At 44.3% G+C, this 17,465-nt stretch overlaps 2 protein-coding genes across 2 annotated transcripts in view; both read right to left on the bottom strand.

The window, feature by feature from the left end:
• The window catches only part of LOC112457711 (midnolin-A-like), a 32,157-nt gene extending 18,715 nt beyond the window's left edge, over window positions 1–13,442 (bottom strand). The window contains exon 1 of the mRNA XM_025020899.1: window positions 13,270–13,442. The gene's annotated coding sequence lies outside the window, so the exon portion shown is untranslated. The remainder of the gene's footprint in view (window positions 1–13,269) is intronic.
• LOC112457712 (midnolin homolog) lies at window positions 13,266–15,036 on the bottom strand. Its single transcript, XM_025020900.1, is given in 3 exon segments — window positions 13,266–13,434; window positions 13,436–13,510; window positions 13,573–15,036. Coding segments are annotated over 3 exon segments (450 nt in total). The 5' UTR covers window positions 13,779–15,036.
• Between the last annotated feature and the right edge of the window lie 2,429 nt (window positions 15,037–17,465).

The raw sequence follows: 17,465 nt of genomic DNA, 5'->3' as shown, positions 1-17,465 counted from the left end.
ATCGCGATATTTAGAATAGGAACTCGGGGGGACGAGCGAGGGAGATTCGATACGAGCGTACCGGTGAACGTAACGCGAATGTTTCGCGCAACATCGGGCGTCCGCTTCGTCGTCTCGCCTTTATTCGTAGCGGTATACTCCCGGCTTTTTGTATTAAATTAAACTAACGGACACACACACATACTCTTGACGTAGTCGCAAAAACGTGGAGCGGGAAAAATGACACGGCGTTTCGTTTGGGAGGGCTTAGGACGTTCGATGACGGAATTCAGATATTTTTCAAAGTACGGCGGTTCTAAATTGCAATAACGAGGTAATGCGACAGCGGGAGAAAGTGCGGTACCGTTGTCCGCGGATTACAATGAAGCGAGTAAATAATTCACCGCAGGCGTAAGCGCGTGCTCTGTTTAGTCCCACGTAACGCAAATGATTAAAGGATTTCGTAAAGACGTTCCTCAAAGCGAAAGAGTAGAACGATTCGGATCTTTCAGGCACTTCCTTCAAACATCTTTTATACGTATAACATCGATGCGGTTTTGAAAAATAAAAGACGCAGCGAGATATCGTGACGGCGTTCTAAATGTGTAATTAACGACTTTCGAATTCTGAAGCTCATCTAATTAATAAACGTGACGCGGCGCAAAGCTTACTGGCGACGGAAATGTCGCTTGGATAAGTTCGCGACACGTATTTTCTCCCAAATTGTGGCAATTTTTTATTCTTTCAGGGATCACAGGACTCTGACAGAAGTAAAAATTAGTTTGAGAAGTTGTAAAAAGTTGTAAATTAATAGGAGCATAAACATTCTGTTATGTATATCCATTTTATAACGATATCTTAGTATAAAATTAGATTTTATGGTGCATATGAACATCATTGCCCATTTCAATTCTGTTACACGATTCATACCTTTATTAGTTTACAACTTTTTATAACTCCCCAAATTTTTCCTAATTTTTACTCCTGGGGCGCCAGGATCCTGCTCCTTAATGAGACCGAATCCAGTTCTCTCGCTACGACGCACATCAGCTGCGTGCGAATGGAGTTTATATAAATGCGTGCCGCCGCCGGCGCCGGCGCGCCGCCGAGACGCGAAAAGCGATCTTACTCGCGAAATGCGACACGTGAGATTTTCATGCGCGGTAAAAAACGTATCTCTCTGCGAGACAAGGAGCGCCTCGGGAAAATCTATTCTTGGTATAAACGCCAGGAAAGTCAATAACCCGCGGCTTTCGGGAGGTGCCGTACATCTAGATATTTGCGCTCTGTACGCAATCACGCGTTTATATTAGCGTCAAACAAATGAACGTGCAATTTCCTCCTTATTGAATCGATAAAGAGAAAGAAAGAGAGAGAGAGAGAGAGAGAGAGAGAGAGAGAGAGAGGAAGAGAGAGGAAGAGAGATACAGAGTGCTTAAAATATTTGGCGAAGTGAACCTTTCTCGAAGTGAGACGAGCGTAAATAAGCGCGTGGTAGGCGCGATAGGGCCGGAGAACCCTCGTGTTATAGCGCCCGTTTATACTATAAATATTATCGTTCTGCTTCTCTGTCGCTATCGTTCACGCCCGCTGCCTCGGAGAGAGGTCAGGCGCGGAATATATTCGTGCGAACGGAACAAACACGTTTGTAATCGCGAGACGCTTTGTCCCGTTTGCTCAACGCTTTATGCCGCGCTCATTTCGCCAGTATATCGGAGTGTAATGTTACAGATAAATCTCGGCTTCCTTATGATACACGGATGCTTTATGCGGAACGTATATTCGACTTCAACGAACTCGATCTTTCCTTGGCGACAATTTGATCGCGATATGCCGTTACTTCGGTTTTCAGCATCAAATATCTCGACGTGGCTATCAAAAAGTTAAATCTCAAATTAAACATTCCATCAAAATAACACCTATTGTAATTAAACGAAGGGATCTGATTTTGTTTAACGAGATATTGATATTTGAAATATTATTTAAGTTAAATAATCGATATGTTTTTTAACGGTTTTAGCACGTTCTTTCTTTGTACTCGCTGTACTCGAAATAAAGCAATTACTCAAGCGTTTATTTCGGATTTGTCTCGCGTATATATTCCAGGTCAATTTACACAACCTTCATTAGCGGGGGTATTTTCAGGCGCTTAGCCTTAAATTATTCGCGTAAGTCCATTTTGGATAAATTAGACTTGCGTTTAAATACATTTTAAGTTCGCTCGCTTTAAGTAAATTATATACCAGAGCTTACCACCCCGCCCCAAGTTTACGACAGTAAAAGTAATTTTCCCGCTTCCTCATGTAACGGAATATTTTTAATCTTTCTTAACTTTTCTTATATATAAAATTACCGGACGCGCAGTTTCATTCCGGCGAGGCTGCTCTTTTTTAATAACATTTTTTTTCACACTTGCCGTACTTAAACTAATCCGATTATTTAGCCCGCGCTTTGGCAGAGAGAAGCAGAAAATAGACGTAGAAAGTGCGGATTAAAAATAGAAGCCTTATTAGGGCTTATAAATAACTCCACGATGTTTTAATGCGGTCGTACTCCTGCACGGCAGTATAATAATAAATCGGTCGCCGAAAGTATACTTGTGCAACTTTACGTTTCACGATATGAATACTCAGCGGTAATTTCGTAGAACGATCTTGAGAATAATAAAACGATCATTTAAATAATTACGATAAGAAAAGCTATAAATAAATGTGCTCGTTCTGAAAAATCGTGTCATTGTTTTTCTTCAAATCAAAAGTGCTTATACGCCTCTCTGTATTTATAATTTCAGCATCGAAAGTCCTCGAGGGAATTCCGATGCTCCTTTACAGAAAAAAAGAAGGAATTAAGCATTAGGCCGCGCCTCTCGACGATCGATAAGGCTATGCAGCAGCAGTTCGCGTGCAACGTCGCAAACAGATAGATGATTTCTTCAAGGATAGATTAACACGTGCAGCGATTGGATATGATGCGAGGGAAATCATTATTTCTCAAACGCGACTTAAATGCGAATCAAAGAAACGTTTACTTCCATCTTCTCCTCGGAAAAATCTTCAAGATTTAGTTGAATTGAAAAGAAATGTCGGAGCGCGACACGTAAGACGTCTTCCATTGTTTTCTTTAAGAACTTAATAAATGTCTGTACGAGTAGGAATATCTAATGAGTAGGTACAAATAGTTTATAATAATTTATGACACTGTATAGTCTTCTATACGTATTTCTTTTTCAATATGTTACATAAATTGAAATATTATGAGCGCGCGTGCACTTGTGCCGAGATTTGCATTATCGTATATAAACGTCCTCGAAAATCTTATAATACTTTTTCGTATTGACATGCGCTTTAATTCGTGTTGCTATAAATATTTCCGCGCAATCGATAGAAGGACACGCTTCTATCTAAAAATAAAGATAACCCGTGCTTTTTGCCGAGAAGGTTCGTGCGAAGAAAATGCTTCTGGACCACCGTCGCGCGGATGTAGGACGCCCGATACCACCTTGAAATCGCACGACGATACTGTGCTCCTCGCTTCCCACAAGGACCGAATTAACTCCCCGTTGTGTTTCGCCTCTGCGGATTCGGGCGATGCGCGCGCGAGACAATCCGCGAAAGAGACGGCAGAGCACAGCTGCGAAATATTTTCTTTTTTTTTTATCACCGCGACCAGGGACATCAAGAGAGCGCGAGAGGCGGGGAGGATCGACCTTCTCCGCGTTCCTCATGCGCGAAATATCGCGCACCGGTCTCGCCACCACCGCCGCCGCCGCCCGCGCCATCGTCGTCGTCGCACTGGTCGCACATGGCGTGTAAACAGTGCTAGCCCACGCCTATGTGTGGGCTACGTAAATTAAGTTCTTGCGCTGGAACATGTGCGGACAATGCAAAATCGATTTTGACAACGCTCGCGATAGCCGGGCCTCTTTCCCACCCGTGTTTTCGACGCGAGGCTCTCGCGCTCAGAGAGAGGCGAGCTACGCTGAAATTATTTTTCAACGTTAAATATTTGCCGAAGATAAATGTTCGCAACTTGGATTTCGGGCCGTTTTACATTTCTCGGACGTTTTACACGCCGGAGATCGCACGGAGAGCGAGAGAGAGCGAGGATATTCGTGATATTCTATCGATACTCGGGTAGGTCGCAGGTGCTGGACGCTTCGCAGGGACAGCCTCGCGACAAACGGCCTACGGATTCTCTCCGTTCTTCGCGACCACCAGGTAATTAATTATGCAAGCAAAAAACCAATACAAGCGCTTATGCATGACAAAGAAATTCGACCGCCATCGCGGTAAAAAAATGCCTAATGACTCACGGGGACAATATTTATCCTTCGACAAATATACGACTACTCTCTTTGCTAAGTCACGTAATAAGTTTCGTGCTTATTCGTTGGCGAGTAGTTTATCACCCGGTCAATAGGTGCGATGTACCCGTTTGTAAACAGCTATTTACAGGTACAGGGGAGCGGGTATTTTGGGTATCACGCACGTGGGTCTCGATTGTCAGGTACAGCGATCATCCGTTCTGAGAGCTCTAAAGCGCTCAACTAATCGACAGAGTATTTATATAAAATGATTCAACAAAGACAGAAATAAGGAGAAAAGAAATATGAATAGAAGAATAGCAACCAACTTTCAATTGTAAATATGATATGGAATGTTTGGAGATTCCTGCCACTTTTTCGTGCCAAAATGTCTGGTTTTAATCAATTGTTTTTTTTTTACCTTATAAAAACAGATAGAACTCGATTCTGTGCACAATTAGTACTAAAATACTAAAAAATACAAGAAAATACAGGTAGCAAGCTGTACACAGAGCGGAGAGCGATTATTTGTATTTTTCTTCTCTTTCATATCTAAAGGTAAAAACTCCCTTCGAACTCAACGTCCGCTAGAATGTAATAAAAATTTATGTCCACGGTGAAAGGGATAAAGCCGCATTAAGAAATTGCATTCCTCCCTTTTCTCTCGCAACGGATTATTCTCTCGCTTTTCTAGCTCGTTATTATATTATCTCGTTTTATTTTGCCCACAATTGACTCAGAGACGCAGCTTCTTGCGTAATGACAAAATATCGCGTCGTGGCTTACGCAGGCCTCCCTATAGTCCGCGCGAAAAGACGCTCGTGTAAGCGCAACGCGTAGACACAATACGTAGAAGAAAAAAAACCACGTAGACGTAATTTCATAGTCTTATGGCATAATCGTGCCACGCGTCGTCGTGCCCGGCTCGCATGATTACCGCGCGAGTGCATGCGCAACTCCGCGATACCTTGGTCAGCTGAATTATCACGAGTAGTAACACAAATAATGCAACATGCGTGTAAAGCAACGAAGAAAAAAATTTGTTGAGAAAAAAATCGAAGCACACGGTCCCATTAAAGACGTATAAAAAAAGAAAAATAACAGAAAGTATATGTATTCGTTTCGCCAATAATTAATAAACGAGAAAGACTCTATTTACATATTCGACAACGTTTGGCTAATGTCGTGACAATTCGACCATTGGTTTTGGTCAGATTAATCGTCAAGACTTTTTCGACCGTTGGTCGTTCTAAATTGATTTAATCTTCGATACTTTGATAAGATTAAATCAATTTAGAAACGACCCAAAACCCATGGACCCAATCTGACCAAAACCAATGGTCGAATTGTCACATTAGCCGAACGTTATCGAATATAAAAATAGAAAATAAAAATAGTTGATAAGCAATCGGAATGCAATTTTTAGTCGGTCACCTCATATAAAATTCCAGTCGTGCCACGTATGTTTAAATTTCCACATGTAATAAATTTTCTATTTATTTCTTTGAAACGAGAATTTGTTATGTAATTCAATCAACCGTGCTATTTTTGATTTACAAAATCACAACTGAATAATTAGTATTTTATTAAATACAACATATTCTATACAATTCTATGAATGCGCGGTATCGACCTTTCGGTATTGACCAAAGTATTCACAATGAAATATTCTTTGCGCTTCGAGTCGTCGCGAATTATCAATCTAATATCAACGATAAGCAAAGATAATGTTCCCTCCCCGAGAGGCAGATATAATTTGCAATTTAAAAGCGGCTTGATTATGGCTGGATTCGGGGAGCGCGCTATTAGCGCTATTTGCTTGTTCTATCCTTGTTTTACACCTGATGAGCGATAAAGACAGAATGATGCAATAGCGCTAATAGCGCGCTCCTCGAATGCAGCCTATATAGTCCGACGTGCTGCCGTTTTCCGAGCCTGTTTTGTCTCGCGTGGCGCGATTTTCGTGTGGTGCGCGCTGCCACACGAAGGAAGTAACGTGGTATTTTAAATCCACACCGCAAACCGCCGAGGGGAGGCAATTCCGCTCCATCGATTATCCTTGTTTTCTCGAATTGGCGACCGGCCACAACTGATTCACTCGCCCGGCGCGTTCACTCGCCTCGCCTCGCGACTTTCCACGGATTGTCCCGGGGCCCCGCGAGCAAGCACGACCGATAAACATGTTTTCGCTCGCCGCGATCGCGAAAAATAACAGCGAACGAACTTATAGGCTCATTTCTCCGACACGTCAGTCGCTCTCCGTTCGAATTTCGCAGAAGTCGGCGATAAAAGCGGCACGTTTTAACGCCTTTCCGCGATTTCCCGGAATTTCTTCTCGCGCCGTCGCAAAATTATTCATTCTAGCGTAATAATAGCATGACGTAGCACTTGAGTGAGAATCATTGAGAATTTTGGAAGAGAAGAGTCTCTTCTTTCCACTCAAAATTGATTCTAACAAATTTTTCCAATCGCAAGTAAAATTGTGTTAATATTAATTCTATTTGGCTTTAATAATTTAATTAACTGTCAAATAATAATTTATTGTATAGCGCACTAATTACCGCGCCTGGCTCAATGTTATTTGATTTTATTCAAAAGAGCCTTATATATATTTTTTACTTATTGTTAATTGACTATATCGTAATTATTATTAAACAAATAAACGGCAGGTCTCCGAGAAGAAACTATCTTTCTCTCTTACGACACCCCCAGAGGCCAAAGAATTCACTCTTTAATATGGATACGGTGCCTCGATCGCGAAACAAAAAAAAAAGAAAAAAGTCGTCGCTAATTGTTGTCCTTCTGCCATAAACGGCGAGAGCGAGCGCTTAAAGTCCGCTCCTTCTACGCGCACACGCGATGACTAACAGAAATCCCACAATGACACATTCGCACTTGACGGTGACGCAGAGCGCCGTATCGCGTGGATCGCGCTGTGAATTTTAACAGAAGTTCTCGTTTTACAAAAAAAAGAGAGAAAAAAAAAAACGAATTATTACTATCCGCCAAGCGCGAGAAAACGAGCGTAAGATCGGCCTGCAGTGTCTCAATCCGCGTCCTTCTACCGACAGCTCGAAACAATTCGCGGAGATCTCGCTTGTCTCTCGCCGAGGTAGAGGTGCACCAAAAGATGGCCGTAGATACGGCGGCGGTTAATTAATATGCGAGATCACGAGGTAAGGAGGACAGTTCGCAGGGCAAAGACGAAACGGTAACGTAACCGACTATCGCAAGACACACTTGCGTCACGTTATTTCGTGACGCAACGTGCCGCACGAGGCACTGAATGTCACACAATCGCGTTGACAATGTCGCGTTTTTACCGAAGGCTACTACCGCAGCAGTCGCGGATTATCGTGGCAGGTGTCGGCGTTAAAACTAATTAACGTCGCGCGCCCCCGAAAGTGAATTAGCGTGGCGAAATAGATCTGGAAAAACGGCGAGATGAAGGATTCTGCGGGAGGACGCGAGGCTGATCGACCGAACTATCACTCGCCGATCCGCGGTTAGCATTACCGGCACGCGTTTCAAAGAAGATAAAAAGCTGGAAAACACGGCGGTTCTTCAAGACTTTAAAACGAGCAACGTAGAAAACACGGTTCTTCTAGACTTTAAAACGAGCAACGTACAAACGTTGCTTTATCGGAAATATGCTTCCGAGATCTCCCGGGTTTCCTTTATTCGTCTGTTTAGACATTTCTCTTTGTACGCGCGACGCGGAAACATGTTTACAGTTTGAGGAGACGGATGAACTATCACACGACCGCGCGTGTACGTTGAGCTTTGGCTATGAATCACAAATCTCGAAGAGACTGGAGTTAAGGGTTAACAGAAATTCAAATTCGCTCATTTTCCCAAGCGTTGCCTAATACGCGTCGGTTTACGTTCTACGGTGTATTTCTTCATCTCATCTCTCGGCGATCTCTTTTTACCATCATTGAACGAGAGGGAAAAACGCGAGCTGGAAATTTATAAAACAAGCAATCAGCCTCTATAAATAATTCTCGCATTCGTTCGCGCTATTTTCATTTGGTTAATGGAAATATCACAGGATGTATCGGATAGCATTACCTCGTTGATATTTCCGTTCTTTCCAGTAACCTTCTGATTTTATCAATCTTGCATAATGATGATGCAACGCAAAAGGCTGCAAAGTAAGGCATTAGGAAGTATATAAACATCACTTTTTCTCAAGCTTGCGAGTTTAGATTAGTTAAGAGGGTAAAAATATCAAAGGGGCAGGAAATATTGTGCCTCTCTCGCATTTCCGTTCGACTGATAATCAACTCGCACTTTACGTAACAATAAAGATCAATAAAGTATAATAATATATCTTCGCGAATCATTCGCGTCGCCAAAATCGCTCTGTTAATTCTATTCGATGCCGCATCAGGTGTTCTCCACTCGATTTAACGAGTACGTGAATCCTCTAGTGTCCATTTATACCAATGTAGATTAACTTTAATCGCGGTTTAACTTGCTTTTCATCTTTTTCTAGTTCTTAAAATTAGAGAAAGATAAAAGGTGAGTTAAACTAAGATCACACAGTTAATCTGCGTTGGTAGAAACGGACACAAGTTTCAAAAAGGTCTTTCTTTAACAGCGTACATTCGTGTTTATCGAAAGTATTTTCTCGACGGCAGAGACGTGTCATACTCCCGCTATGATACTGCCCATGGCAACTGACACACGTACAGCTGTTCGTATCGCGAGGACACGCACGCACGCACGCACACGTGCGTCGCGTTGTTCGGAGGAGGAAAAAGATCCGGCGTGCTACCTGCGCCTGAAACTGCCCCGGCAGGCACAAAGAAACGAGCGGCGGCGAATAGTAGTGGCTCTCGGGAGAGCCGGGCCAAGGAACACTGCGGCGAAGAGAAGCGAAGAAAGAAGAGAGAGAGAGAAAGAGAGAGAGAGAGAGAGAGAGGGGAGACGAAAGAGAGAAAGAGAGGGATCAACGACGGACGACGAGAGATCTCGAGGGAATTACGCGTGGCGGACCTGATCGAGGCACCGTAAGAAAACGAGGCAGAAGAAAAAATATCGAGGACCGAAAGTAAGCAAGCGAGAAAGAAAGAAAGAAGCGGATATCGACAATATGTTGCGCAGGGAATTACATATACGTATAATACATGTGATAAAAAAATTACATATAAAATACAATAAAATCATACATTAATATTATGTAATTCTTTTCTTTGTATTTTTCTTTCCCCTTTTCTTTCTTCATCACTTTGCGTGATTCTTCAACACAATATTTCTTAACGTTTAAATTTAATCGACTTATAACGGCCGGAACATCGATTGTGAATAAATTTATAACGCGTTTATACCGTTAACATTATTGATGTTGACAAAAAATTGCGTTGAATCGGGAAAAAATACTACACGCGTGGATTAGAAAAAATTCTTGAATATAACAAAAATTCGTCTAAAAACCGAAACCTATAAGAGAGTTTGCACTGTCGGTGCATGGGAATTTCGCGAAGCAATTAAAGAACAGGAGAAAAAAAACTGACTGGAAAAGCTTCTTTTTTTTTATCATCGTCGACCGCCTACTTTGCAAACGTGCTTTTTACAACTTTTATAAAAATACCGTCGTTTTATCTATCTTATTACTTTACGTCGATATCCTCGCGTTTGCTGTTATCATTACGATTGTATTTTCTCCCCTCTACGATTTCTGTTTAGTCACACGCATTCTGGCGGGTCTTACCACGAATAATAAAATAGATTCCTTTCTCCATCTTGCCTTCTCTCGCCGCCTCTTTCGTGTGTTTCGATCTCTTTCTTTCTCTCCCCCCCCCCCCCCTCTCTCTCTCTCTCTCTCTCTCGCTGCCTACCGCCGCAGATGGCTGTCACTGTTCCACTTTACGGGAGCGCGATTTCCCGAGATATCCTCTACCTACTATACTACTACACACCACCTCCGCCACCTCCTCCCGTCTCTCCCCCACCGTTTCTTTCTCGACTGCTCACCGCGGTATGCCAACCTTCCACTCCACCATATTTCTCTCGTGTACTCGCACGAAGCAGCGGCGGCAGGAGGTGGTGTAGTGGAGGTGGATGGATCCGCGCTGCGGCCCCCACGGACGCCTACGAGAGCATACACGTATACAGGCGGTTTCAGGAGGATAGGTCGATACTTCGGGGCAGGAACGCTGCCGCGGGGTTATCGGTATACTCGAAGCGAAACCGGGGGGAGAACGGACCTCTCCCTCGGTCGGAATTTCCGGCGGAATCTTATTTATAAGTCGGCAAAACGTCATCACTCTTCCGGAGATTTTAAATAGCATCGCTATCTCGAAGTGAAGCGTATGAAATGTGTTGACAGAAGGTATGTGGAAGATGTACATGTGCGAAGAAAAATTTTAACTGTATAAAGTACTAGGCTTGCATTTTAGGTCTGTTTCATTTTCGCACGCTTATCTCCTTTTATCGACTAGATTATCGTGGCAAATGTATCGGTATGCTATACGCGTGAATACTTAATAAATATATACGCGGCGATTTACGCGCGTTGAATATTATAAAATATCTGAAGTAACAAAAGATCGAGAAGAATAAGATATCTGCGTTGGGAAACTTGAGAAACTCCGCGACTGATAAGATAAACGGAATGGCGACGTTGTGCTATTGCGAAAAAAAATGTTCGAGGAGCTCGCGTGTCCAATTTCGAATAATCTTCTACAATCGCGCATCGCGATTTGATAATAAGGGCCAAGAGGCATCTCAAATTTAACGCTTCAGCATTCCGAGCTTATAGCGTTCCGAGCGATAATAATGAACGAATAAATTCGCAATTTTTACATTAAAACAGAAAACTAAGAAAACGATGAGATCGCCTTTTTCGTGTCTCGTCTGTAAATTCCTCGAAGCAAAATGTCACTTTGTCTCGGAATATAATAATATCTAAGGATACCCAAGGAAAATATCTACCTAAGAATTAAGATAATAAAGTTATCCTTTTTTTTAATCTGATACGACGAATCGAAACACACCGAGCGGTTTTACATACAGATAATCCTAAAAATGTGGCCTAAAATAACACGACGCTTCGTTTCCTTTATCTCTTTCCGAAGCAATCGACTGCCGCGTCTGGGACACCCGGTATACCGTGCACACCGGGTGTATATGCACTTCGCCCCCCCCCCCCCCCCCCTCTCTCTCTCTTTTCTTCCTCTTCCACCTCCTCTTCTCAGCGTCCAAAAGTGCACAGGCACGAAGGACGAGTCTGCACACGTTCGTTCTCTACCCGGGTCTCTATTCTGCCTTCCCTCCCTCCCTCTCATTCCCCTCTCGCTCTTTCGCTTCTTTCTTTACGGAGCCGGAGCATGGGGCGAGGTCCGATTCGAACGCACGTCGCGCTCGTGGGAAAAATAGAAGCGACAAGCGAGAGAGAGAGAGAGAGAGACACGCACCACGTCGTCCCCGGGCCTTCTGGGCGTCGCGGCGACGGATCTCTCCTTCGCCTCCACCTTCGGTGACGTTCCTACTCCGGATAATCGCCGCCCGACCGGGGAGGGCGACCGCGCTCACGAAAAACGAACGTCGGCGACGTGTGACGTGTGACGTCGCCGGATATCACGAACGTTTCAGCTGACCGACGATAATTCCTCGTGATTCATCCCGCTCCTTTGCGTTCCTTTGCGCCCGCCCGGCCTGTGGTGCCGTCCTCTCTGCCTCGGTTCATCGAGTACTTACGCGTGTTTCTCGTCTTGTCTCGTTTCGTTTCCACGCGCGGAGAACGTGGACGAAGTCGACCGCGGTCAAGAGACGCGGGCGTTATTTCGCCCGATTGAGACAGAGAAAAAAAAAAGAAAAAAAAAGAAACGGGATAAGAGGCAAGACATGTCGCGATCTGTCTTTAAGAGAAAAAAAAAGTAAGTATGTGAAGCGTTATGCAAACGGCGATGAAACAAGTGTACAGGTATTGTATTGCGTCGTCCTATAAATAATGCGGTACAAAAGGGAGCTTGATTTATTCTTCAGAACCGAAAGACCCTTATCGCCAGGGAACTGAAAATTTAACATTGAAATGGGGAAAAAGTTGTAGATAATAATGGGCAGTACATTTTGAAACCGGGAAGTATATTTAGAATGAAAATTAAACTGTAAAAGTTTAATGTAAAAGTTTCTGTTTTGTGTTTCAGGATATATCTTTAAAAGACCGTGTTATTTATTTATGGGATGGGATCCGATGCGTAAATCGTGTGACTTTTACCTCCACGTAGTGCGACTTTGCATACTTTTTTCCGCGTAACGTTGAATATTGTGCCACGTTTCCCCAGTACTTTTCCTGCGCGAGGTTCTCCTCCGGTCGGAGTGCGATCGTTGCCGACAATTGTCCCGATTTAGGAGCGGGGAGCGTAAAAAGGCGCAGTTTAAAGCCTCAGAGGTGCGATCGAGATCTCCGATCTATTCTCCATCGCGACTTTCTCTTCGAGTACCTTCTCGGACGAACTTTTGTCCTTTTTTTTGGCCTCGCTGAAAGCCAAAGAGCTTCATCGCGAGATACGATAAAACAGCGCGGTGAAGCAAGCCATGTGAAAAAAGGGCTGCGATCTTCAGTCACACGCTTTTGTCAGTTGAATGTTAAGTCAATCAATAAATCAATCTTTATTAACTTATTAGCCAAGAAATGTGAAATCTTAATTTACAAAAAATAACTTACTCATACCGTACGCTTATTGTCGGTCACGATTATTACATCCGTGGCCTCCGTCATCTGTTTTTCTCTCCGCTCCGTTTTAAAACGCGAGGGCGATCCGAAGGATCCGCGATTCCGGATCCCCAGAGTTGTGTTTTTCGTCACGACGAGCGAGTATTGCCCCCCCCCCCCCTAACCCCGTCTCTACCTCAACTCGAAAGAGAAATTCTCGAAGGAAATCGCCGAAAAATCGCGTCGACAGAATCCCCGACGAAAGGGGCGAAGGGGAAGAGGGAAGGGAGGGGGGAGAGGGAAGAATAAGAAAACCTTCACTCACCTCTCGCGATGCAGCAGGCAGATGCGCTCCTTGGCGACCTTCAGCTTCTTGGAGATGATCTTTTTGAGATTCTCCACGGTGTCGTTGCGGTCCACCGCGAGCTCGAACTGGCCGCCGGTGGTCGGCGTGATGCACACGGTGATCTCGTCCCGGTCGGCGGCCGCGGCCACGCAGCCACACCCCGGCTGCGGGGCCGGCGGCAGCTGCGGCTGCGGATGCGGCGGCGGCGTCAGCGGCTGCGACGACGACGACGTCGTCGTCATCGTCGGGCAGGAGGTAGTAACAGCATCAACGGCGGCGCGGGGTTCCGGGGACGCGGCCCTTATCGAGCCCCGGTTATCGCGGCGGCACTCGACGGCGGCGTCGCCCGTGGTAGGGGCGGCGGGGGCGGCACTCGCGTCGTCATCGTCGATCGTCCGCATCTTCGAGGCGGCGGCGGCGTCGTCCGCGCTCTCGCTTCCCATCGCCGCTACGTCCGACGTTCGCGGCGGGCCCGCGGTGTCGTCCATCCTGCCACGGTGCCGAGGGGGGGGGGGGGGGGGAACCTCTGCTAAACCCGTCGATCGAGCGGCACTGCACGCGCGCGAGGACGGTAACGAGGAAAAAGAACTTTCGACCCGCGCGCACACACGAGGACGAGGAACGTCGGTCGGCCGCGCTCCGCGCTCGCGACTACACTCTTTCCGCCGCTACGCGCTCGCGTGTACGTCTGCCGTCTCCCCCTCCTCCTCTTCTTTCTCCTTCTTCCGCTCCTTTTCTCTTCTCGCTCCGCTCGCCCGCCGTCGACTGCTTCTTCTTCTTCTTCTTCACCTTCCTCCCCCTCGCCCCGCTCGAGGGACCTCGCGCTCTCCTACGTGCCCGTCGTCGTTACCGCCGTCTATATGCATGCACCTGCACCTGTACTCCTCCCGGCGCGTCCCGCCACCACCGCCACACTGCTCTTCGCCGTCTTCCTCCCTTCTCGCCGCCCCCCCGCGCGCACAGCAGAGCGTCGGGCCGTCGGGCGAGCGAAGGCAGCCGGCACCCCGAGGAGAGCGGCCGCGCGCACGCGGCGAAGAGGTGGCGGCGGACAACAAGCGACCGTGGGAGGGGCGGGGAGTCACGCCGCGCGACGGCGAGAGACGGGCGGGAATGAGGGGGGAGCTACGCTACGCGCGAGAGAGAGAAAGAGAGGAAAGCGGAATTCGTGGCGTCCGGCACGAGTGGCGTGCACGAGGAGATCCGGCACGGTGGCCGACGACGACGGCGACGAACGCGATCGATAGCGACGCGCGATAAAGTATATTTTCCTCGGAGGCCTCGCTTAGCCTCGACAGAGAACACTGGTCGCCGCTTCGTTCCTCCTCCTCCGCCTCCCGCTCCTCCTTCTCGACGGCACTGTGCGACACACACGTATGTGCATACATACAACGCGACGAGTCTTCTCCCCCCTCACCGCTTTCTCTCTGTCTCTCTCTGGCTTACAAGCGGCTGACTTCGGCGTTCCTTCCTTTCTTTCTTCCTTTCTCTCCGTCTGGCGTTTCTCCTACCTCGAGACCATTCGTCTCTCCTTTTTTTCTCGTATATGTGTGTGCGTGTATCTCGCTGGCTTTCTCACGCGCTCGCGCACTCCACGTATGTATTTCACGACACGCACGTATACGCACGCACCCACGACGAGACGACCCACCCTCGAGCGCTCGAATCCTGCGACTAGCAACCGAACGAAAACCGGAGTCGCCCCGGAGCTTCTGCTAGATTCCCAGACCCCGGCGGTCGCCGTACCCGTTCCCCGTTCCACGAACGAATGCGCGCGGTCGAAGTGACGCGAGGCGAGCCGAGTCGAGCCGAGCGGCCGGTCGCCGCGGCCGAGCCGAGCCGACGCGAGCCGAGTCGCGCCGAGCGGCGATCGCCGCGATTTATCCGATTTAATTTTGTCCGGCCACTTTGATCGAACTCTATTAACTTATAAATTGACTTGTAAATTAACTTATGCTCGTCATATTTTGTTAACGCGGATAGAATAATTAATTTTTTATTGCTTGATATGTGATAAAAAAAGATTGGATCACAGAGATAACGAATTTATGTATCGTAGTTAAAAATTTTGCTTTAATGCCGATTTGTGGTTCAGTTAATCGCCGATTAATTTAATTTAATTTCTTTTCGCTATTGTTAATTTATCTTAAAGCTATTAGTTGCTGTTAAGCATTAATTTATTAATTACAGCAAGAACAGCGTCTTGAATGTTTTTCTAAAACGATTGTGCGAGTTTATTTTCCGTTTTCAAAAATTAATTTAAAAGTTTTTAATATGATATTTTGCAGCACGCATTTTTCTTTTATAAAACGATTTATATTTATATTTATAATAATTTATTTATATCTATATACATATATGTTTACATGTTCTTTGAAGCTGTTTTGGTAAAAATTAAATTAAACGGTCTATTTAATTTTTTTATGTATGCTTCTTAAATTCTTATTTCTAGATTTTAGCACCAAAAAATTATCGAGTTATTGTCCGCACTTTTGGAAAATATATTTGAAACTCAAGACCAAGCCATACATACAGGAAAATATGAGCAAAGGTAGAATTAAACTGCCAAACTGCTCAGTTTATAACGATCCATTACAAAGTGTTCTTCTTATAGCGACTCTTCTAAAATGGATACCAAAACTCCCAAGCTCCCCAAGCTTGACATTTAAATTCATTTTCCAAATGAGCGGACATTATAACTCGATAATTTTTTCCAAACTCAAGACCAAGCTATATATACATTTGTTCAAACCAAATTAATCCCGGCTTATGGAATAGTCATTGCTGCAGGAATACTAGAAAAAGCAGTGCTTAGCCCAAGATGCATTTTGTTTGCTGAATACCATGCCGATATAATGAATAGGTCATTTATGAATTTTGAAAGAACGTTGCAGATTGCCGACGAATTATGTGGATCTTCTTTGGGTAAAACATCAACTAAATTTTTTGCGTTTTGTCTTATTGTCAACACACATATAAAATTTTGTTTTTTTTTATTATAAATTTTCTTTTTTATTATATTCTTTTGTTATTATACTTAAAATCCTAGATGAACTAAATATATGCGTGCTTCCACGCAACATATCAACAAAATTAATAGATCATCCAAATATGTTTATGTCGAGTAATTCAATTGGCGCAAGTAAAGAATATCAAACCGAATTACTCGCTAAGTACATCTCAAACATGAGTTCAGAATATTATTTGATCACTAGCGGAAACTATAATTATACGTGGTTACACAAAAGTTTGAGTAGATTCTTGTACAACAAAATTATCAACCAAAGTTCGATTATAAGTGCGGAAACAGAAGAATTTTTAATAACGGAACCAAAACGCAATTTAATAAAAAAGGTAAAGTATTAATGATTACTCACACACGTACACACACAAAAACACACACTGTGTTATTTATTAAATTATATTACAGTTTGAAAAGAATCAACATAATTTAGAGACTTTAGTACCAAAATACTTGGGCAGGGTTTGTCCTAATACATATGAAGAATATGTTCCTTATGAATTAGGAACAATATTTTTCGAAAAAGTAGAACAAGTAGGACAAAGGGTATTCATTATATTCCTAAAATCATCGTGGATATCGCCGAATTTAAAACTCCCAAGCTCCCCAAGCTTGACGACCAATTTCAAATTTAATGTCTCCTCCGAAAGATAGCCCAGTTTCTCCGCACGAGCCCCACTCGTGCGGGGGGTGCAGTTTGGAATATAAAAATTCCTGTGATGGAGGTGGACTCGAACCCGGTTCCTCAGAGTTACGAGTCTGGCGCTTTACCACAAGAACACGCTGCCACCCTTTAAGTATTTCATCAATAACTTTCTTTCTTTTTTATGAAGTAAGTGAATGTCTGTTATACAAACTGTCACACGAAGTAAAAGTAACTGTAAACTGTAAAGTACTAACTGTCATACAAAGTAATTTATTTATTAGGAAGAAAAAGAGTAAGTATATTTCTCACTTTCGTCGAAATTTTTCTGGAAATTAAAATAAAACATTGAGGATAAAAGAGAATGGGAAGAAGAAATCGTGATATTACGACCCAAATATTTGTTCTATGTTACAAGTAAAAAACAAAGAAAGTCGCGAATTTTATATACGTTGTATGATAATAGAAATTAGAAAAATTCCGAAAACTTAGACCTATAAATATATTTTTAAA

This window comes from Temnothorax curvispinosus, unplaced genomic scaffold (genome assembly GCF_003070985.1).
Source record: "Temnothorax curvispinosus isolate PA1 unplaced genomic scaffold, ASM307098v1 QBEX01008186.1, whole genome shotgun sequence".
Taxonomy (NCBI): Eukaryota; Metazoa; Arthropoda; class Insecta; order Hymenoptera; family Formicidae; genus Temnothorax; species Temnothorax curvispinosus.
The sequence above is the reverse complement of the archived record's forward strand: the minus strand, read 5'-3'. Positions and strand labels throughout refer to the sequence as shown.